The following is a 25061-nucleotide window of genomic DNA, read 5'->3' as shown; positions in this document are numbered from 1 at the left end:
AATTGTATATGATCGAGTTCTAATATGATCGGTCACCTATTTGGTCACTTGCACAATGTTACTTTAGATGATCAAACGATAGTCAGAGGGTGGGGTTCGACCTTTAAAAATGGGTCACACCACTACCTTCCATACGAAATGACTTTTTCTCTTCAATATAGATAAAATAAAAAGGAAATTTTTATAGTCGGCCGAAGAGAACAACTGCAAAAAGCCTCTTTAGATGGAGAACTTTCCTTGATACTTGAACCAAATCTAGCATATGAGCGTAAACTCGAATTACAGTTAAAGTTAACAGCTACTTGATTACTAATACAGATTACACTAAAGAATGTAAATAACAAATAATGGTAAAGATTACGCTAAGAAATGTAAATAACTGATAATTGAAAGGATAATTAAAAGATATATTTGGTTTGATTAACATGAGACGATTTTTTCTATTTAATTTCTTTGCTATTTATAGCTTTAATTTAACAATTCGGATGCTTTCTATATTTTGATGATTGCTATAACTGTTTTAGCACTATTTACCTTCATTATTTATAAATCTACCATTTGTCTGGATAACCACTTCAGCACAACTATTTTGCGCTTGACCACTTTCTCTTAACGAATGACGTGACACTACTGAATAAACACTAATTATATTGTTGTAAAATTTTCTTCCCGTACTTTTCTTTAAATATTTTCAAATACACAAGGCAACTTTATTGTGATTATATGCAACTTTCACCGACCAATTGGCTCTTATAACAATTGAAAGTAAGTAGGGATGAACAATGCTTTGGTGGAGACGCAACTACAGATAAAAAAAAACACTATGGCTCGGTAACCGATGGTAAACTACTATCTCAGTTTATGGGCTCCATAGGACAAAATTCCGTGATAATTCAAAGCGAATTTTGAGTTTTGGTGTCTCATCCACCGCGTGGTGATAACAAAAGTTAAAATCAACAGAAGCCAAACTCATCCAGTAAAATAAGATATTTTCACCTAGTTCGTCAGCCCTACCATTTGAACGATCTGGATTAACGTGCATGTACGATACCACGACCACAGTCAACGAGACACCACTTACAGCAAACAGTGAACTATCACCCTACTCCTGAGTTGGATTCGGTGGTGACAATAGTACCGACCTCAGTAAGTGGGCCCCACGATAATGTATGTGTTTTATCCGTGCCATCCATCCGTTTTTCCAGCTCATTTCAGGGTATTATCTGAAAATTGAGGCAGATCCAAATCTCAAGTGGACCACATTATAAGAAGCAGTATTAATTGTGCGTCCACCATAAAAAACATTAAAACCTTCTTGAAGGCTGAAAAAGTTTTGGATCAAGTTCAAATTTATGTTTTCCCAACATCCAGGTCTGCCTGATCTAATCATCAGTTTGAATGGCAAATAAATATAATAGTTGGTCTTAATAAGGTTTTAATAGCTGGTGTTGAAATCATCACTGTTTCTCGTGGTGTGGTTGTTTCTCGTGGCGTGGTTGTTTCTCGTGGCGTGGTCTACATGTGACTCATTTTTTAGGTGTATGCCCTGAATTGAGAATAATGGCTGAATGGAGTGATAAAACACATACGTCGTGGTGGCCCACAACGCCGATGAATTCCGAGGAGGACGTGGATTGCGTCCTACCTTATCCATCTCCAGCTGGAACGTGCAGGAGCTTTGAGTGGCCACTGTCATGTATGAGTCTTATCCTCACCGTTAATTCATTTTTTCCCATCGTTCTGGGGTATGATCCAAGGCTTAAATGAACTACACAATGGGATTAAACTCTTACGGTTGAAAACTTATCAGGGTCACTGAAGTTTTAGAAACTTACCGGGGTCACCGAAGTTTTGGATGGAGCTGATATTTGTGTTTTCTCTTTATGGACATCTATATAACTTCGTAAATAAGATGTATGATAAATAAACATCAACATGGCTCCAAAAAAGTTTCAACGGTGAGAATCATTATCACCGCTTCTTCCTGTGGTGTGGTCCACTGGAGCCTAGGATCTATCTCTTTTTTGGGATTATTACTTAAAATGATACGGAAAAATGGATGGAAGGTGTGGATAAGACCCATATATCACGGTGGCCACTCAAAGCTACTGTCCGATCCCAGGGACGGGCGGGGGTAGGACGCGGTCACCACCGAATCGGACTCCCCCAACTCTCTACTTTTCAGGGGCACTATCGGTACTATTGTCCTAAATTTATCCCTCCTTCGGTACTTCACTCCCACTACCAGCCATACTCGCCCACATCATCTCCAATGGCTTCTCTTCTAAACAGTGTCTCCTCACTCGCACTCTCAAACCGAAAGCTCCATCTCTTTTCTCCTTCTACCATTTCTCTCCCCAGTAAAATCCCATATTTACCATCATATTCCCTCCTCTTTCTTCTTCTTCTTCTTCGTCTTTTTCCTCTAAACTGATATGCAATGGGTTTTCAGGGCGGAGGCTCGTCATTAGAGCAGCAGAAACCGACGCCAACGAAGGTCCGGTTCTTGTCCCTGCATTTCAAACGAATTTCATTTCGTTTCATTTCCTTCTGGATTGCTTGCTTAAAGGAAGGAGAAATTTCTGTCTCGTATACTGTTTTGCAATTGAAAATTCGCGTTTTGATGTTCGTATTGCAATTTGTAGGAGTTAAAGCTTCAGCTCCGGATAAGGCGCCTGCTCGCGAGGGCTCGAACTTCAATCAGCTCCTCGGCATAAAAGGAGCGGCGCAAGAATCGGTGAGTTGCATACAACTCGGTTTGATTCAGTTTCCGAAACTGAGTTGACTCGGGTGAGTTCAGAATCCACCGGCAGGTGTTTGGGCATACTCTGCCAGAGCATGGCATTAATATGCATGCAGGCACATGACTGATGCGGCTACTGTAAATGTTGGCATGCATGTCTCTTGATCCGAACCGTGTAGATTGGGGGCCTCATTTTGAATGGAACATTGCCTGAAAATCACACATAATATATTGTCGTAATAGTCTTTTTGGTGGGCAGAGAATGAACGGTTAGAAAGAATTAGGCAGTGGTTTGATCTTAAAGCTAGCAGAATAACATTAATCGAATGGTTTAGATTGTTCACTGCGTGTGGCTTTTTTGGGTTAATCCTCGATGGGTCCCATGATTTGGACGGTTTGGATTGCACACAGGACCGGCTGTTCAGGGCCGGAAGAAAGTGTGTCAGTTTGGGTGAGTTCACAGTCAGCCAACCAGTTTTTGGACACTCTGCCAGAGGATGGCATACGTTGCACTTAGGCATATGCCAGCCATACACATGGCATGCATGCATGTGCCTTGATCCAAACTGGGCAGATTGTGGGTCCCCATGGATGGGGTGTAACCAAAAATCACACTGAATGGATGTTCTCATTGTCTGTTTCAGTTGTCGGAAAATGGATGGCTAAAAAGAAAATAGATTACGGTTCACATTCATGGATAAAGTCCACTAATCAGATGTTTGAACTATCCAGTCAATGTGGGTTTTGGGCTTTACACCTCCATAACGGGTGCGATGATTTGGATGGGTTGGATTGAGGTGCATGCATGCCATGTCTACGGTTGTTTCTGCATCCATATCAGCATATGATAAATCATACTTTGGTAGAGTATGGAATAATCCAATTTTCTTTATTCATCTATTTTCAGATTGAATTTTTCGTGGGATCTATTTAAACTTTGAGATTGGTTGTGGTGTATGTTGAAACACTGAGAAGTTTGAAACTAATCAAATAAAGTTGCATTGAAATGTATCTATTAACACCATTTGGTTACAAGATTTAGGGATATTTGATCTGATAGCAGATGGGTTTTAAAGGATGCTAGTCATGCCAATAAAGGAGAAAAGAGAGATGCTGAGTTATGCATGTCCATTTCATATGACGAAAACCGTTGTTATGAAAATGGAGGTATCTTACAATGCTCAGTCCCCGAATTATCTGAGGCATGCACATTGTGGGGCCCACTGAGGATGCTGTGGGAATGGATTGTTTTAAGTGGCTTCTTGGTGACCAAGAGATGGATGGTTAAGAGTGAACAAATTGATTCCAGTGAGTTAAATTACATTGATACGATGGTTTGGATCATCGAATCAATCTGACTTTTGGTGTATAACTTGTATCCCAGCTAGAGTGTTTCCATGATTGGGTGGTTTGGAATTTGGATAGAAGTCGGTAATCGCCTACTCGGAGCTTGAACAAACTGAGTTGATTTGATTGAGTGCAAATTAACTAGCCGGCTTTTGGAGTTAACACTCTAGACCATGGCATCCAATTTGCATGCACAGATATCAACTCTAATCATTGCATTTGTGTTCTTCGATCTAAGCCTTGCATATTGCGGGCCTCACTGTGGATGGGACCTAAGCCCGAGAATCGTATTAAATGGATAGTCCTGCTTGGTGGCCAGAAAATGGACTAGAAAAGGGCAGAGTCAGCAAGTCAAAAGCAAGATAAAATTTATTAATTGGATGGCTTCAATCATCCAATCGATGTGCGTTTTTTGGCTTCTACCCATCCAAAGTGGGTCCCATTGGATTGGATTGAAGCAACATGCATGCCATGTTTACAGTGGTGTCTGAATGCATAGTACATGCCGGACTTTCACAGGGTATGGTCTAATTCCTCTATCTTGAATTCATATATGTTGTTGAATTTTCTACAGTATCGATGGAAGCTCAAGACTTGTTATGGTGTGTTGAAATGTTGAAGTTCAAATTTAATTCAACTAAAGTATTACATAGAGTATTTATTAGTAGTTGGATTTAACAGACATTTAGTCATGCTCATAAAGGAGAAAATAGAGATGAATTGATCATGAATTCCCATTTCATCTCCTGAACTTTTAGTTCTTTGTAGACTGTGAGAATAGTGGAAGTTTACAATACTCAGCCTGAATTATTGGCTTAAATTTCGGTAAGAACTGTATACACCCGGTCCTATCTGTTGAACTGTTGGCTACATTTTCTTTCAACCATTCACTTTAAACTTATTGTTTATAATAACTTAACCCTAAACAAAGTTATGGAGCCTTGAGGGAGGACGAGTACAATAATATGAATATATGATGCACCCACATTCTCTACCCTCCCCCTTAAGAGCATATATTTCATGCATCCCCTTTTTGTCCAATGTATAATGAGAGTGAGAAGAATTAGATGCCTTAGTGTGAATATTGGTGAGCTGAAGATCTGAGTGAACAAACGTAGTATATGACAACTTCAAGGTGACCACTTCCTAGACGAAGTGATGACCAACTTGATATGTTTGGCCCTCTGATGAAACACATGATTGGAGGCAATATGAATTGCAACTTGATTATCATCCTGTAGTGGAATGGGTGCCTCAAACATCAAATCCCATTTCAGATTAACATTTGGCAAGATTTAGATAGCAGTGCTCAGTTTCAGAGTAGTAGGAAACCACCATTTTTTTTTTATCCTTTTCTTTTCCAAGTGGTGAAATGACTTGCAATAAAGGTACAATAGCTACTTGTAGATCTACCATCATTTGAAGAACGCACATAGCCAACAACATAGTAACCACTTATATTGAGATTGCAATGATTGGAATACAATAACCCTTCTTTGTGAGCAGGCCTTCAAGTAATGAAGAGTCTGATAAATAAAAATGCGATGATGCTTAGACCTTGCAACTTCTGTCCTAAGGAAGTATTTTAAAGGCGCTAAATCTTGATGTCAAATATAACACAGCCTTGGATTTCATCAATCTTGATACTTTTGCTACTTTAAGAGATCTATTTCATTTACATATACAATTGTAATGGTGCTAGACCTTATATTCTCTCTCTCTCTCTCTCTCTCTCTCTCTCTCTCTAAACACGAAGCGATTTGAATTGAGATGCTTCTTAGAAAACCAATTTGAGTTACTGTAGTACTTATGATGGGGACATCTCGCACACATGCACGCCCCCCTACTCACGTACGCAAGGAGGAGGGCCCCACCATCGATCTGGATCGATGACGACGTCCAGGGAGGGCCTCCTAGTTAGAGGACTGCGTTTTGGTTCATTGGAGTGGACCCAATCGTCATGTGAATCCCACCAGAGGTTCTCATGATCGTGGCCTACTACTCTAAATAATCTAGTACTTTGGGTTTTGCTTATTATTGTTATTAGGAATATCATGGACGGTTTAGTTTGCTTTGATTAGTTATTATTTTTTATTATTTCGTCTCCAAGTAATAGGATGCGCACATGGCGCGAGTTTTGGGGTATAGGATTTTATTATAAATAGGTACTCCTTGTAGTCTTTTTTCATATTGAAGATTGAATAAAATTTCTGCGTTTTCCTGCTCTCTGAGTTGTGAAGCCCAATTGGATGCGAAACCCTCCCTTCTTCGAAGGTTTAACTACCGTGGTGCGAAGCCACATCCATCCCAAATCGCCCTCATCTCCTGCCACCCATATTCCTCATTTCCTACAGCCATCTCCTCATCAAATCCACCCACGTTCGCAGCCAATCTTTCCCCTACAACAGATTTCTAGAATTTGGCCCTACAGGAGGGTTGAAACTTCGGCGGAGCACCGTGCACAAACTAAACATCCGATTGGCATGAAACTTGGCGTGAAGGTGGACCTCCGCTGACCGACCAACACCTAGCTGGCTGATTTCAGATTCGTGGGCCCCACACACGTGCAGGCGGGATTCCACGCAAGTGCGTCAGGCTCGAGCCGCTGTCCACACGTATGGATCATCTTGGGTTCGTTTCTCTCTTCTATTTCACTCCTCTCTCGCCTTATTTCCCTAACCCGAACCCTAGATAATCCTAATCCCAAGTCCTATTCCACTTTTGCAAACCCTAGGTTTTCCCGATTTGAAACATGTGAATCTCTTGGATTGGGAAGTAATCCTTTGCATGTGTGGATGAATTTACTCTCCTTCGAGCATTGTTTAGTCTATAAGTTTTAATTGATCCAGCCCTAATATGTGTAGGATTGGACCTGCATAGATTCCCCTTGTTGAAAGCTTGACTTTTATGTGGGATATGGAATTTTTTGTGATTGTTTTAAAATTAGTGTGATCTAAAGCCTGAAATCTTGCATATCATATTTGATTTTCATGTCCTGCATCAACTTATCAAAACAAGCCCAAGGAGATAGTTCTACACCTTCACTATGGAGAAACACATTCTTTACATCTTCACATCTAAGGGCTAGTTTTGGTGAGCCACAATGGACAAAAGCACTTGTGTAAAGTTTAACTTGGTCATGGGGGGAATTTCTCCTGATAATCTACTCCGCACTTCCGAGTGAATTCCTTTGCAACTAGCTGACTTCTATGAGGAGTCTTTAGATAAAGGATTGTAAGACTAAGTTAGAAACTAATTAGTTATAAGTTGGAAAGAAAAAAAATTATAGTTTTTGGCGCAACTATCCCCTCGAAGTGATCACCCTTCTTGCATTTTTTTCCCAAGTTTCAGTCTATAATTGATAATTGTGGCCACATACGTGTGGGCACGTATCACAAATACTACTCATGGTTGATCTTCTACAAATGCCGACATTGCACCAAATTTCCATTTTTTCTTCCCTACTTTCTCATATTTACTTATTTTCTAATTCATATGCTCCTAAAACATAGACCGTTTCTCATGGCCTAATTGGGTGCTTAGTACTTTTCTATACGTAACCAATCCCTCTCCCTAGATACCCGATTCCTCTATTGGTCAGTGTTTGTCACATGGGTATATCTAACCCTGATCCTGTACTCAAAGATATGACTTATACATTGTAAGTTTACATTTCATGATTCACATATACATCAACACATGATTCACATTCATAGGATATAATCTCAAAACTAAACAAATAAACATCAATTAAAGAAAGATAGAACATCCATGACCCAACCATTAAAAATCATCAACAAATTCATGTCTGAACTAGTGTTTTGAATAGCACCCGTAGCGTTAGCAAATGACGTAAATCTCCTATAGTATACATTACAGGGGTTGTATCGTATGTGTAGCTTATGTAGTGTATGCATAGCATATGTAGCGTGCGTGTAGCGTATGCTACGCTTTTTTTTTTATAAAAAAAATAAAAAAATAAATGGTAATTATATTTTGTATGTTTTTTTGAAAGGTAAATTATATTTTGTATTTTGTACTTAATTCAATCAACTTATGGGATTTTCATTTCTTTTCGTACTTGTGACTTGTGGTTTCAATTAGACATTTTTAATTATAGCTTGCTTAAAAAGTGGTTGATGTGATAATAATTTGATTTGGTTTATGTATGTGAATTGGCTTTTGATAAATGATGATTAATAACTTGTTTGAACATGCTTATACTTGAAAAAATGAATCATCTTTTAGGATTTTTTATATTTTATATTTTATTCTTATTATTTATCATATATATTTTTTTCTATTTTTAAATTTTAAAATAGAAGGTATCATGTAGCTTATGCTACACGCTATTCATGCAGGGGCATTTTCACATTGGGCTCGAGTGGGGTCGCCTGTGGGATGTAGGGGCACACTCGGGGTGGGTGACCCATGCGATTTGGGGCCCACGGGGGAGGTCTCGTGTTCGAGACTCCTTACCAGGGGTGATTAATGCACATTTCATACCGGGCTCGAGTGGGGTAGCCCGTGGGATGCGGGGACACACTCGGGGTGGGTGGCCCATGTGATTTGGGGCCCACGAAGGGGGTTCGGCCGAGGTCCTAACCCATGAGATGTGGGGCCTGTGCTATGAGATAAAGGGATTAATTCATCATCCTCTAATAGTTTGAGCTTTTAGAGCAAGTGGTTAATTGTCCTGCATCAGCTATGCTACTTGTGCTATACGCTATAATGGGCTAAATGCTATGCAATATGCTCAAGGTATCCCGTATCGGTATCGGTTGGCATAACGGTGTCCTCCAAAACCGATACGGATACGGGGGCGTAACGGTGATACGGGGGCGTAACGGCCCGTAACGGCGCAAAATTTTTTTTTTGCCAAAAAAATATGAAAAAATATGGATTAAATCCAGAATATTCTAAGCATTCCAAATATGCATTCATTTATAAATTGGAACATGTTTATGGTGGTGTAACGGTCCACTCTTTGGTGAGAAGTTGTATCGGACTGTCTGATGAATTTATGAACCAGATAACCTGAATTTGATCATATATTTAATTTTCTAACTATCTACTATCAATGATAGATATATTAGAATGAATGTAAAATGAAAATATCTTACATCAGGTGTTTGCAATTATTTTTGAGGAATTTCTCGAACATACCTGTGGTCCTGTGCAGTGTGGTGCACGTGACTGTGATAGTGTAATTCCTGTCTATGACCTGTCATCCTCAAGTCAAGAATATTAAAAAAAATAATTAGTAGTGTCTGATATACTCCCCTGCAACTTGATTAAGGATTACTTGATTGGTTGTCAGGGGAGCTATTTTAAATACAAGTTCGGCAGTGTCAAGTGTGTGCATGGTTTCTTGCAATAATACTGTTGTGAGCTGTCTGCTGCAACAAATACTTACCTTAACACAAATATATACTCACAAGTCACAATCACAAGTCACCACCAAAATGAAAATCTGCTTTTTTGTGGTTGCTCGACCTCCACATCATCGTCATCGTCACCATCAGGCTGAGGCTGTCCGATAGGTGTAGGTGCTACATATCCATAATATCCAGTGCCAGAAGGAAATACTAGATCAACGAAACTAGAGGATGACTGATCCTGACTAGGCAACGACTCTGACCCGGAATAAGATATCTACCAGTGCCCGTCGAATAGCCATACTGGTGCCCATACTCAGGCTGTTGAGAATCTTGAGATTGAGAGTGCGTCTGCTGTGATGAGTAACTTGGATTTGGATCTGGATATCTATAATCATATGGATATTGATCAGGAGGGCTACTCCAACATGAATGTGATGGAACAGGCTCAGTATAACCATCATAATTCAATTCACCATAAGAATATCCACCATAATAACCAAGACCATGAGCCTGCTGATGTTCCAGACCTCCTGGACCCGGTGCACCACTAGATGTACCCACCTCCCGTTGGCTGTATCGTGATTCGGTACACTCATAAGTCTGACCTCGTGTACCATCTCGTTGATGTTCATCGACATCGTGATCTGTAGACGGCTGTATAGGGCGCTGAGCAATACCAGAAGTGCCAACACCAGGGGCAGGGGGGTCATCGTCATCATCCGACACGGTCACGCTACCACTGCTTGTACTCTTTTGTTGATCTTGAGTCGTATCCATACGTGGCATAAACGCTGCCCCTCTTACTGGGTCCAACCCATCTGCACGACTCTCTTGTTGCGCTCTGCGTATTTCTGGGTCATCAATTTCCAATTCTTCACTATCCTCTTCAATTTGCTTTTCCCTTGTTTCCAACCAAGGTAGAAGTGGGTCATCCTCATCATAAATATTATCCAAGTTTATTGGACAGTAGTCTCCGTCATCAGCAGCTGTAATGCTCCTATGATGTCGTCGTATTTTTAGTTTTATATTGTAGTGCATGAAGACAAGTCTATCTAATGTTCTAGTCTGCAATCTATTCCTATTCTTTGAATGAATGAGCGCAAAACAACTCCAATTCCTTTCGCAGCTAGAGGAAGATGTTGTCTGGCTCAAAACTTTTACTGCAATTTTTTGGAGAGCCTTCGTACTCTCCGAAATTAATCCACCATTCGGCCGGTTGCAATCTAGATACTGCATGCTGTGCAAGAGCATCTCCAAAGCTACCAAGGCGATTTCCAAATGTATCTAATTCATTTAATGCCTTTATTTGCATATCTAAGTCAGGCTCTAATCTCTTTATCACATTTTTTAGCCCGACACGAACTTCATCATCCGCAACAAATGATTGGGCATATCTATACCTAGGATTTAGGTAGTAACCTGCTGCATGAAGATCGTGATGGAGTTGGTTTGTCCATCTCTTGTCGATCATCTTCCAATAAGTCTGCCAACTTCTACAATCACGTTGAATTGCAAGCTTTACCTTATCCATGGCATCATATATGAAGCCCATGGTAGGTGCTTCATCGGATTCAACAAGACGGAGTACCCTCATTAGTGGCTCCATCACCTTTAGGATCGCCTTGACCTTCTTCCAATATTTGTTGTCCCGTATGGTGTTCACAACTTCGACCGGTATTCTGATGTCTTCTTCCCATGTTTTGTGTTGAGCCATTCTCGGGAAGCGAACATCTCACTCAACTCTTCTCTATGCTGTAATAAACTCTCTAATGCTATAAAGTTTGTTGCGAATCTAGTCGCCGCAGGCCTCAACAACTCTCGTCCTTTCGTAAACTTTCTCATTATTGCAACTACTTGATTATGGTTGTAAATAAACGTCGTCACTTCCCTTGCCCTTTCGACCATTTCCTTAACATTCTTCTTCTTCCCAATATCTTCCAATATAAGATCAATACAATGGGCAGCACATGGTGACCAAAAAAGATGTTTTCTCTTATCCATTAACATATGTCCTGCAAGCTTATATGTTGCTTCATTATCTGTCACAATCTGCACTATATTCTCCTCTCCAATCTCGTCCACAACTTTATCCATTAGTTCATTAATATAAGTAGAATTTTTTGTTGCCTCTGAGGCATCAATTGACTTGTGGTATATAGTTCCTAAGTGGCAGTATACTATGAAGTTGATCATGCTGCGTCTGGTTGGGCCAGTCCAACCATCACACATGATTGTGCATCCTCTGGCTTGCCATACAGGTTTAAAGGTAGCCACGTATGCTTTCACATCCGCATACTCTGCATCTGTCCATTTCCCCCTAATCTCCTTAGCCGTGGGAGCTTTTATTCCTTCACCTGCTTCTGCTGCTGCATCAATTACCACCTGCCAATATGGAGAATTGGCTGCGTTAGGAGGTATGTTGGCATGTATAAATAACTTTGCTGCTGCTCTACCTAATTTCTCAACGGAAGTTCTACTCCATATTTGTTTTATCTTCTTTTGTTTAGTTGATTCTTTCCTAAATAGGATTGGATCAATAGAGGGTCTCCTAGGCTCATTTACTTCTTCATCCAAACGTATAGGGGCATCATGTGAAGATGTCTGTCGTCGGCTCCCAAACATACGTCGTAACCCACCAAACCTACCCCCCCCACCCCCACCTGCAGAAGCAGTTGCACTTCCAGTTGCACTCCCACTCCCACTCCCACTCCCCGCCCCTGTATCACGCACTGACCCATGCGTGCCAAACATGCGGCGACGTTCTTCCTCTTCACGAGCTAGACGCAAGCTCTCTCTCCTAGCTATAGTAAGTTCTCGATCTGAATCTTTGTCAGAATCAATAATATCTTCATCACGAATGCCCATATATTCAGGACCAAACACTTCCTGTCGAGCTGCATCCAAAATATCATCTTTCTTCTTTTGTACAGCAGCACGTTTACCCTTCGACTCATCCAGACTAGCTTGCATTAAAAGCATTATCTCTTTCGGTACTCTACTACATGGCGCAACTTGACCCTTTCGATGTGCTAAATGTTGTTTGAGACGGGTAATTCCACCAGTCACTAGTCTATCACAATACTTGCACTTCATTTGGTGCCTAGTACCACCAACCCTCTCACAATGTTGCCATCCAATATCATCACTTACTTGTTGTTGGCCAGATCCAGACATTTCTTTAGGCTTAGGTAGACACTAGATAATTAGATTTGAGTATGAGTGTATGACCTATGTTAATAAAGATGATTTTATATTCTAACTAAACCCTAAGAAGCTCCAAGGCAAAACCTGTCCAATATAAGCAAATAAAAACATAAAGTCACTAATTCGAAAATAGAAAAAAATTATAAAATGACACCCCAAATCTGTAAAATACACATTAACATGTTCTACTATGATTAACATATCACATGGCATGATTAAAACAGTAAAACAATCATTAAAAAATTATTTTTTAAATTTAAAAAAGAAGGGCCATAATTAATGCGTAAATAGAAAAAAATATTAAAAAATTATAAAATGGCACCCCAAATCTGTAAAATGCACATTAACATATTCTACCATGATTAACACATCATATGGCATGATTAAAACAGTAATACAACCATTAAAAATTGATTTTTCGAATTTTAAAAAAAGGGGCAAAATTCATGCGTAAATAGAAAAAAATATTTAAAAAATATAAAATGGGACCCCAAATCTGTAAAATGCACATTAACATGTTCTACTATGATTAACACATCATATGGAGTGATTAAAACAGCAAAACAATCATTAAAAATTGATTTTTCGAATTTTTAAAAAAAGGGGCAAAATTCATGCGTAAATAGAAAAAAATATTTAAAAAATATAAAATGGGACCCCAAATCTGTAAAATGCACATTAACATGTTCTACTATGATTAACACATCATATGGAGTGATTAAAACAGCAAAACAAAAAATAAAAATTGATTTTTTGAATTTTAAAAAAAGGGGCAAAATTCATGCGTAAATAGAAAAAAATATTTAAAAAATATAAAATGGGTCCCCAAATCTGTAAAATGCACATTAACATGTTCTACTATGATTAACACATCATATGGAGTGATTAAAACAGCAAAATAATCATTAAAAATTGATTTTTTGAATTTTAAAAAAAGGGGGCAAAATTCATGCGTAAATAGAAAAAAATATTTAAAAAATATTAAATGGCACCCCAAATCTGTAAAATGGATATTAACATGTTCTATTATGATTAACACATCATATGAGATAATTAAAACAGCAAAACATATTAAAAAAAGTATAAATACCTATTTTTGACAAATTTATGAAAAATGGCCCACCAAGCTTTGATTCAACAAAATCCGCCAATATAATGTGTTTTTTCCTCAAATATCCAGCCAAGGTTGGTCGAAATTAGCAGTAGAAGGAGTGAGAAGGAGTTTGGAAGCAAGAAGTTTCGAAAAAACATCAAAAACGGACCTTAAAATGCAAAAAAAAATGGCCGTTTTTCGACCGTTACGGGTGACCGTTACGTATCGGCCGTTACGCCCGTATCGGCCGATACGGGTACAAAAATTGGTATCGGCCGATACGGCCCCGAATCGGGTAACGGTGCGTACCGTTACCGTTACGTATCGGCCGTATCGGCCGATACGTAACCGATTTGGCATTCCTTGTATGCTACCGCTATTTAAAACACTGGTCTCACATACAACAATTACCATAATCCCAAACTACTACTTAATGTCTATTACAATGGATTTATAAAGTTTAAAAAAAATTAGAAATAAAACCAAATATGAAAACAAATCTCTTTAAGCACCTCAATGAGATCCTATTCTTGAAATTTAAAAACCCAAAATAAAGTTGCGAAGCCTAGTAAGTAATCTTAACTCAGGTTTTAGAAAGTAACTATACACAATCTGAATAAAACATACTTAATAAAAAAATCAATAACCTTTTATGTGAAGCTTAAAAAGTAAACATGTTACTAAACAAGGATTTCCAATGTAAATTTATTAAAAAATAGATATGAATGATTGGAAGCAACACATGTCATAATCCACAATAGTTAGTATGGTTTATTCTTTTTAACATCAGGGGCAGTTTACACCGGTTGGCTAATACCCTAACCAATATAACACCTAGCCTGACAATATGAACCTTTTGCGTGACATGCTCACTCATCCAAAGGGCACTTGGCAAGGGACCCATTCATAAGTTAGCTGGTTAGACCACTACCCCACTGAACCTGGCAACAACCTTTTACAATTCGTACATGCTCACTTGCCCAAAAGGTTTATGATGCAGATTCCAAGAGGTACCAATTGGGCTTCTGGAATTCTCGATTGAAGGATCTAAGTTGCCTCACCTATTTACGCTTTAGGGATTTTCAACCCAAGGGACTTGATCGCCCCATCTATTTTCCAGTGTTCCAAACACAATTCCAATGATGCAGGATTTCAATAATAAATGATCAAATATTTTTAAAACCTTCCATGATCACTTTTCTTTGGTTGAATCTAATAATACATGAATCAAATATTTCTAAAACCTTCCATGATCACTATTCTTTGGTCAAATCCATAATACATATGATGTACATAATTCATAAAACTAAAAACAAAATTTCTAATCATCCTAAACAATCCGCACATGATCAAAGTTCCACGCAAATGGTAAATATGAAGCACGATGTATTAAATCCGAAAATTGGGAAAATTATATCCAAACTTGAAATTATATTTAGAATTTTTGCAATAATGTTAACCTAAAATTCTAAAATAAAATGTAAAATTTATTTTTTCTTAAAATTATATTACTAAAAAAAATAAAAAGAATTATTAACACGATTAAAATCCAATTAAAGCATGCTAATTACAAGCAAGGCAACTAAAATAATAAAAAAAATAATTAAAAGGACATAGTTAAGAAGCGTGGTAATTAAACGCAACAAATAAATAAATAACAACTAAAATAAGCAAATAAAGAAAATCTTGGGTTAGTCACCTTAATAATAGAGAAAAGAATTTAAAGGGATTTGCAATTGAATTAGTTAAAAAGAGAAAAACTAAATAAATAAATAGAAAAGATAAATTTTTAAAAATCAAGTGGGAGAAATATACTTGATGATTTGGCATATGGACTGTTTGATGGGTGCATGGTTGGATTTATGGACAAATGGATGATTGGATTTGGGCTGATTGTACATGATGTTCAATGGATGGTTGGATAAGGTTTGCATGCATGAATCAATGGATAGATTTGATACATCAATCGATGGTCACAATTGGGTGGGTTAAGAATAATCCAAGTCATTACACTTTTGGAGTCTCAAAAACGAATTAAACAAAAAATCAACTCAATCCAAAAGGTGGCCCGTGCTCTACATTCAAATGCATTGGCAATCCCTACATTTGCTTGTCACAGGCAGTGTTCGTAATATCGATACTATCGGTATCGCACTCCGGCGATACGAAATTGAGTGGAGAGACATAAATTTTTTTTTTTAAAAAAAGGAATATGCTCGATATCGTCCTGATATCGATGAATATCGGTTGATATCTCACGACATCACAGAATATCATGTGATATCGATGATATTAGAACTTTTAGCACTGTTGCCACCTACCCATGCACGGGGCTACTGTAGCCACCTACCAATTTCACCGATAAAAGTGGCGGGATATCGGTAGATTCATCATTCGAAACAATCTTTCGACTTCGTACCTGGAAAGACGTGGGCTGTGATCGAAAGCTGGGGGGCTGTGATCGGAAGCTGGTGGGCTGTGATCGGAAAGAAGCGGCTGTGATCGAAAGCTCCCCCCAAAATCAAATAGTTGCAGCATGAGCCTTGAAGGTGAGTGAATCTCGTAGAAAATAGCCCCAAAACTCGGAAATTTTCCGAGATTTGGGCGTGATTTTGGCCGATTTGAGGCAATTTGGACGGAAATCGTGATTTGGGCGCGTGATTTTCTGGCTAGGGGTTTCGGAATCCCTCCCAAAATCGGCTTAAATCCCTTTTAAAGAAATTGGATATTGTACCAAGTTACTTAGTAAGCTCTTATCGTACTCAGTAAACTCTGTGGGGCCCACCATGGATGCATGTGATTTATCCATGCTGTCCATCCGTTTTTAAGGATCATTTTAGGTGTTGAGCCCAAAATTGAAGCATATTCACAACTCAAGTGGACCATACCACGGGAAATAGAGTAAGTATTTATTTCCACCGTTGAAACCATTTTGAGGGCTACAGTGATGTTTATTTGTCATCCAACCCGTTCATAATATCAAAAAGACATGGCTGAAGGGAAAAATCAAATATCAGCTTGATAGAAAACTTCTTTGGCCCCCAAGAACTTTTCAACCGTAAACGTTCAAATCACATTGTTTCTGTTGGTGTGGTCCACTTGAGATTTTGATATGCTTTATTTTTGTGCTAAAGCACAAAAATTATCTAGTAAAATGGATGAACGGATTGGATAAAAGTAATGAATTATGGTGGGTCCCACAGAGTTTACTCAGTACGCTTAGGGTACTGAGTTACTCGGTACGCAATCTGCTTTCCCTTTTAAAACCATCCAGGCACCGCTGGGATGGTAGGTGGGATCCACCTTGATGTTTGTGAGAAATCCACCCCGTCCATTCATTTTCCGAGATCATTTTAGGACATGTGACTGAAAACTAGGCGAATTCAAAACTCAAGTGGGTCGCACTAGAGGAAACAGTGGGGATTCAGTCACCACCGTTGAAATATTTTTAAGTGGGCCTCACTTGGGATTCCTGCATGAGGCTAAGTGGACAGTGTTTTCACTTCATCCCAGTGGGAATGACCTTATAAACAGGTTCGATGGCATATAAACATCAAGGTGGAGCCCACGAAGGTTTTAATGGTAGGAAACTCTTTCCCCAAATTTCCCTCTCATATGGCCCACTTGACGTGTGGATCCACCTTATTTTCTGGCGTATGTCATAAAATGATATCATAAAACGGATGGATGGAGTGGATTACTTAAAAACATCAAGGTGGACCCCACCTACCATCCCAGCGCACCACCTTGATGCGTACAAACGGACGCGGATTGACTAGCGTACAGTGTACGCTACTGATAAAATCTGTTGGGCCCATCTTGAATGTATGTGTGGCTTATCCACGCCCTCTATCCATTTTTCCATCTCATTTTAGAGGTTGAGCCCAAAATTGTAGCATATCCAAAGATCTAGCGGACCATACCACAGGAAAGAGTGGGAATAATGATTTCCACCGTTGATATGTTCTTAGGGCCCACAATGATGTTTATTTGTCATCCAACTTGTTCATAAGATCACAAAGACATGGATGAAGGGAAAAAACAAATATCATCTTGATCCAAAACTTCTGTGCCCCTAAGAATATTTCAACGTTAGATGTTCATTCATTTTTGTTCATGTGGTGTGGTCCGCCTGAACTTTGGATGTGCTTCATTTTTCAGATAAAGATCTAAAATTATCTAGTAAAATGGATGAGGGGAGTGGATAAAATACATAAATCATAGTGGGTCCCACAGAGTTAACTCAGTACACTTGGCTAACTAAGTTACACAGTACACAGTCCGCTTCTGTGTATTATACAGGTGCGGATTATGTACTACCCCTATCTGTTCGGAGCTCCGCACAGGCAAAGGATCTGAGGTCCACTGAGGGGCCACTGTGGGTCCCATCATGAGGTATGGGTTATATCCAAACTGTCCATCCACTTGAATAGCTCATTTGAGGAGTTGAGCCGAAAAATAAGACATCCAAAAATCAACTAGACCACATTGTAAAAAGCAGTGGATCCTATGAGTGTCTACTGGTGGGCATTCAATCACCACTTCGTGGCCCACTTAAGCCTTAGTTCTGCCTCATTTTTGGTATCATACCCTAAAATGATCTGTAAATAGGAATGGAAGGTGTGGATAAGACCTTTACATCACGGTGGCCCTCACAAAGCGTCTAATGGGTTGAATGTATGTGGTCTATCCACGCATCTCATCCCCATTGTACCATGAAATCGGATTGGGTACTGAGTTACTCAGTATGCTCTTATCTTATCGTACTGAGTAAACTCAGTTGGGCCTACCTTGAATGTATGTGGTCCATCCACGCCATCCATCCGTTTTTTCATACAATTTAAGGGGTTAAGCCCCAAATTGAATCATATACCATGGGTCGTGTATCATGTACCATGGGCCATTCATGTGGACTGTGTATCATGTTTGTTCTCCCCCAGCTTAAAAACAACAGCAACAGTCCAGATCAGGTTAGAACCCCTTATATCATGACCCCACCTTATATCAAGGTCCAATGTATATGTGAAATCCACCCCATCTATCAGGTTAGAACCCCTTACATTCAGTATCAAGCTGAAACATTAGGCCGATGAAAACATCAATTGGCCACAACAATGGGAACAATGTATAATTGGGACTAAAAACCTCTAAGTTCATGCAGTGTGGCCCATTGGAGTTTTGGGCCAGGATTATTTTCGTCATTTACTTTATCCCTGAGGTTCATAGCTTATGAATGCATTTGATAGGAGATACGCAACATGGTGGGCCCCCACACAAACATATGGTTGGCATTACATACCCTTGGTTTACTTGTGGTGTGGACCACCCGATTTGTCTTTCTGGCTGATGTTTGGCTCCACTGCCTATCATCTAGGATAGAACTTGATGGACGGAGTGGATTTTAAATGGACAACATGGGAGTGGATTAGATGACACCCTGGTAACACTTCAGTGGGTGTAACACTTATGTTTAATTGCCATCCAACCTTTTGGTAATGTAAAGAAGACCTATATATTGGATTGTGCTCTATGGCCCCACCATGATGTATGTGTTTTATCTATGCTATCCATCTAAGATTTGGATAATTCTCATTTTTAGGATCATTCCTTAAAATAATATGGCAAGATGGATGGGCGGCATGGATATACAACACATGCACCAATGTGGGCCCTAACAACTAACAAGTTTTATATAATATTTTTTTACACATAAAATGTCGGGAGGCAGAGAAGGGAGACAACTTGATAAAGGGTGGCAATATGGCCGGCCCACTCCCGATAATCGATTCGGGAGTACATAATTTATGTGGCCATGTATCAAGGAGTTGGGGGGGGGGAGGGTTGTGGATTGCCCAAGTGCTCACAGGATGTGCGAGAAAAGATGAGGGCCATATTGAAAAAAATAAAATGTGAAGACAAAAGATGAACGACATGCATGGGACAAGGAGATTAGGGAGGAGTTGGGGCGACCACCGTATGTAGGTGAGGATGTTATGGATCTCGATGGCGATGATGATCCCAAATATAGACGCGTAGTTCAAGAGTCCATGCGGGATTAGTGGGAGAGGGATCAGGATAGGAGGTGGGACACGAGTAAGCCTAGATTTGAGGGTATATCTAGGGCTGAAAGTCGGGCGGGTTGGGTTGGGTCGGGTTGGTGCTCAACCCTAGCCCAACCCAAGGTTTCTATACCTCAACCTTAACCCAACCCAACCCAATCTCGGGTTGGGAATTCTCAACCCAAGCCCAACCCAAGCGGGCTCGGTCGGGTTGGCCGGGTTGGTCGGGTAGATATATGCTAATAGTTTCATTATTACATTAGTCTATTATATTTTCAATACATGTTTTATTTTTTGTACCTATAATTTTATTAATTATATATATAGTTATTTATTGTAAAGAAGTTCTTTTTTTTTTTTTTTGTAAACAAATAAGTTAAAATATAGGATAAATACTCCTTTAAAAGTCGTATTGTGTATCAAGCAATCTATTTGGGAGAGAGAAATCCGGCGTACCTTGTTAGCTTGAGTAATCAGAAATGAGTGGACTAATGAAACACGACAGCATTGGAATTTCACGTGCCTTCAACATAGACGATCCGCACTCAGCTATAATTAATTTATAAGGAATTTATATATTAATCGGGTTTAGGTTGGGTCGGGCAACCCGAGACCTCAACCCGAGCCCAACCCAAGTTTTATCGGGTTGGTATTTGTATGACCCAAGCCCGAGACCAAACTCTATACGTCCTGCCCAAGCCCAACCCAATGTCGGGTTGGTCATGGGTTGGTCGGGTTGAACCCGCCCAACTTTCAGCCCTAGGTCTATCCATGAGCGTGGGGGGGAGTGTGACAAGGGGTAGTGGAGCAGGTGGGAGTGTTAGGGGTGGACCAGGGGAGGGTAGTAGGTGGGGAGATTATGGGGCATGGGTAGGAGTAGTAGCGTGTGGGTGCCGAATCTACCTTCAGATTTGAGGATGTACAAAGAGGCAGGAGGGATACAAAAGAAAATAAAGGAGATGTTTAGTGGAAGGGATGTGAGGAAGAAAGTTGGAAAATTTATAGCAAAGTTTTTTATATACGATCAAAACCCTGCGAGTGCCGTCGCAAGCCTGCATTTCAAAAATATGATAAGTGAAGTGCAGCGTGGAGGTGAGGGTGTGCAGCCGCCCACGACCTTTGAGATCATGAGGAATTATCTGGATGATGAACATGCAGAGATGAAGACATGTCGATTCGTATAGGCAGTCATGGGAGATGTACGGCTGGACCGTCATGTGTGACGGTTGGACCGAATCGACGAAGATGTCAGTTATAAATTTTATGGTCTATTGCAGGGGACGGGCGATGTTCCTAAAGTCTATAGATGCGAGTAATAAAATTAAGATGGTGACTACATCTACAAACTAATGCACAACGTCATGCAAGATGTTAGGAGGAAAAACATTGTGCAGTTTGTTACAGACAATGGGAGTGCATTTGTCAAGGCGGGGAACGATATTTTGAAGAACTATCATATGTATTGGACCCCTACATAGCCCATTGCATCGATCTCATGCTAGAGGCAATTGGGGATAGGCCGTCGGTGAAGACCGTAATTATTGACGCACGGCTCATCACAAACTTCATATACAACCACACCTGGTTATTAGCCACGATGCGTGAGAGGTGTGGTGGGGATATAGTGCGCCCCGGGGCGACGCGATTCGCCACAAATTATATCGCCTTAAGTAGCCTCCTCAAACATAGACATGGGTTACGGGAGTTTTTCGCCTCTCATGATTACGAAGAATGAAAAAGGAGGTTGACAAAAGTAACCTGGAGAATCGAGGAGCTGGTGTTGAGAAATACATTCTGGGATCGCGTGCGTAATGTACTGGGTATTCTAGAGCCCACTTATATGGTGTTGAGGATGGTGGACAATGAGACAAATCCGTCGATGGGGTCGTTGTATCCATCCATACAGTGATGAAAGAGGCTATCAGGCTAAAGCTCCCAACGCATATAAGTGGGTGCATGCAATAATAGACGACCGTTGGGAAATGACGCTTTCTCACCCACTACATTAGGCTGGTAAGTACTTAATTTACATTTTTTTTTCTATATGTAATAATAAACGAGGGTTGTACTGATGTGTAGGTGTTGGTTTTCAGCATATTTCCTGAATCCCAAATACCATTACAGCCGGAAACTCTACGAAGATAATTCATTAAAGAGGGTTGTACATGAGGTGTACAATCACTTATTCCCCGACTGTACGGGGAAAGACACCTTTGGTAGTGAGGTAAATATGTTCCTCACTTACATTCTCCTAATCTTCATCTCAACCATTTCATACTTATCCTGGTTGTTATACGGCATCAACAAATTGTTAGATTCCGCGATGTGGTTGGAATGTTTGGGTGCCACCCTGCGGTGAAGTTAAGGAATACCATGATGGCATGTGAGTTAATGCAATAAACATAAATTTCATATTATTTTGGAAAATCTAAAATAATGAAAGAAATTTATGATATGCAGGCGAATGGTGGTCCATGTTTGGGACTGATTGCAAGGTTTTACAGCGATTGGCTGTCCGTGTGCTTGCATAGGCGGTGTCTTCGTCACCCTGTGAAAGGAATTGGAGTACATTCTCCCTTATTTACACAAGTAAACGTAAAAGAATAGGGTATGAGAAGCTTCAGAAGCTAGTGTATTGCCACTACAATATGAAGTTACGAGAGAGGCTGCTCCGCGCAGAAGGAAGAAGAAAAGCGTAGGAAGACACACTGGACCTGATGACGGTCGGACAACATGCATATGTTGGGGATGAGGATGATTACCCAGTTTATCAGTGAGTTATGTCAGATGACTTGGATACCTCGGATGGGCAACCAGAGCCACATGTTGCGGTAGAAGCAGAGACACAGGGGATTGATGTTGACGCACATGTGGAGCAGCAGAGGTCTCCTGATTAGACATTCGACCCATTGATGAGGAGTCCGGTGGGTAGCCCGTGACAGTCACTATCATGCGGGACACGTGGCAGGGAGACATTGTCTGACAACGAGATTGAGTCAGAGAATGATGCGGGGAATGGGTCCGGTGATGGTGGCGGTAATAATGGTGACGATGACTTTGATGACAGTAAGGAACTAAGGATGATGATGATGATGATGATGATGGCGACGAGGATGATGGTGGCGCGGGTGGGAGTCAGGATAAGAGGCCTTTTAGCCTTTTTATTGGGGAGGAGAATTTCGATCATTCCACGCAGGACCCTAACCATGGTTCTCGTCTAAGAGAACCACGACCCCGTCTTATTTATAATAAGACATACACGCGTCAAAAGCTAGTGCAGAAAAAGCAGACTCAGAGACTTTTAGATTTTGAGAAGGAGCCGCTGGCAAAATGCATAAGGGACAAAAGCGTTCGTGACAAGTGAGGTGGCTCTAGATTTGGATCACGGATGAGGGAGGGGAGCTCGAGTTACAGGCCACAACATGAATCCGGATCACAAACACAGGAGAGTAGCTCGAGTTCTGTGCCACAGTATGGGCATGGATATGGACCGAGTGGATATGCGGCGAGTGACTCCAGCAGTTACGGCACATCATTTTTCAACCATGGTTAGGAGTTCACTTCTGCATATGGGCAGGGATATGAGTAGCATCATGGATATGGCCAGCAATATGGATACCAGGGAGCTTTATATGTGCCCTTCCCAGATCTCTATCAGTTACAGATTGTGACGATTATACAGTACCCATGGATGTGCATATTGATTTAGTTCGGTGAGGATGAGTACCAGCGTTATGTCAGAGAGTATTTTAACTGGTATCACTCTACTACGACCTAGGCACAATATTGTCGATTTGTGGAACAACAGTACTATTCTCAGCCCCATTGAGATGGAGACGATGATTACGAGCCACCGCGCAACTCTATGTGGGTCTAGGCCACAACTAATCCTCATCATTGATATGTATATTTCTTAATTTTTTTACTTCTTCTTTTGCTTTTCAATAAATTGGTTGTGTTTTCATACATGACTTTGATATATTTATAAATATCATGCATTCAATTTAAATATAGTTGTATTAGTTCAGTTAAACAACGCATAGCTTAAGACCTTATACAAAGGAAATTTATTATGTGCATTTTTTTTTTGAGATTTTATGATTTAAAAGTGTGTATTAAGGGCTTTTTTTAACAATCCCCAAAGTTTCATTAAAAAATTCAACCATTTTCCCAATGTTTCCCTATGTTTCCCAAAAAGTGCGATAAATTATGCGATACAAACGATATATCCCGTGCGATAATCGATACGTATCTGTATCTCAAGGGTGCGATATATGGTGCGATACTGATATTTTGAACATTGGTCACAGGTAGAGTCACGTAGCTTTAATTAGCCTCCCCCTTTTTTTCTCTCCAGACCTCTTCTTCTTTATAGGTTAAAACCTAAGAACCCACATACATGTGACTCTTCTTTAGTAATTTTCAGAAGTACGACTGTTCTCTTAAATCCCTTAAATATCTACTTCTCTATTTCTCAACATTATCGTATGAGATATGTTGTGCTCAAAGATTGAGTTGGATTGTGCATGATTGGTTGAAAAACACTTCCTTTTCCAGGTATAATTAATACTACCTATCTATCCATCTACACACACACACACACACACACACACACACACACTGAAATGATGATCTTGGCTTCCTTGCAAAGCAAAGTGATACAAGAGTCAATTGGGATACACTGATTTTAAGTACTACATTTGAGGTTCATTGTGAGATTTTTTATTGTTTATTTATTTTTTTGGTGTGTATGTGCGTGTACGTGTGTGTAGGATAAATGGAAGATACGCCTTCAGCTTACAAAGCCTGTAACTTGGCCTCCTTTGGTTTGGGGAGTGGTTTGTGGAGCTGCTGCATCTGGTAACATTTTTCCCCATTATTCTGCCGTTAGTTGTAGCAAATGGTTGGAGAGTATTTGCATCATCTCTATTATCATTTTCGAATATGTTAACCTTCTAGAGATTGTGCATTGAAGTTGCATTTCACATTACTAGGGAGGGTGAAGCTTGTGATCTCAGTATTACTAGGAAAATACCTGCTGCATTTCTATTTTCTACCTTCACTGATTGTGTACAATTAGAATTTTAATACACATGAAAGTGTTTTAAAATTAAAATGGAGTTTCTGATGCATTAGGTCATGAATAGTCTCTTGATGCACTGATTCTACAAGTGGGGAACATTTTTTGATGATCTAGTTGGTTAATCTTATGGGTCTCATCATGAATAGTGGAT

The 25061-nt window shown here is 39.9% G+C and overlaps 1 protein-coding gene across 1 annotated transcript in view; it reads left to right on the top strand.

Moving 5' to 3' along the window:
* Positions 1–2204: 2204 nt before the first annotated feature.
* LOC131253337 (chlorophyll synthase, chloroplastic) overlaps positions 2205–25061 on the top strand; it is an 84978-nt gene continuing 62121 nt past the window's right edge. Inside the window, exons 1-4 of the mRNA XM_058254307.1 lie at positions 2205–2360; positions 2453–2497; positions 2646–2737; positions 24600–24687. Of these exons, the coding sequence (XP_058110290.1) occupies positions 2273–2360; positions 2453–2497; positions 2646–2737; positions 24600–24687 (313 nt within the window). The 5' untranslated portion in view covers positions 2205–2272. The remainder of the gene's footprint in view (positions 2361–2452; positions 2498–2645; positions 2738–24599; positions 24688–25061) is intronic.

This window comes from Magnolia sinica, chromosome 8 (assembly GCF_029962835.1).
Source record: "Magnolia sinica isolate HGM2019 chromosome 8, MsV1, whole genome shotgun sequence".
NCBI classification, from domain to species: Eukaryota; Viridiplantae; Streptophyta; class Magnoliopsida; order Magnoliales; family Magnoliaceae; genus Magnolia; species Magnolia sinica.
Note: the sequence above shows the minus strand (reverse complement) of the source record. Positions and strands in the feature narration are given on the sequence as shown.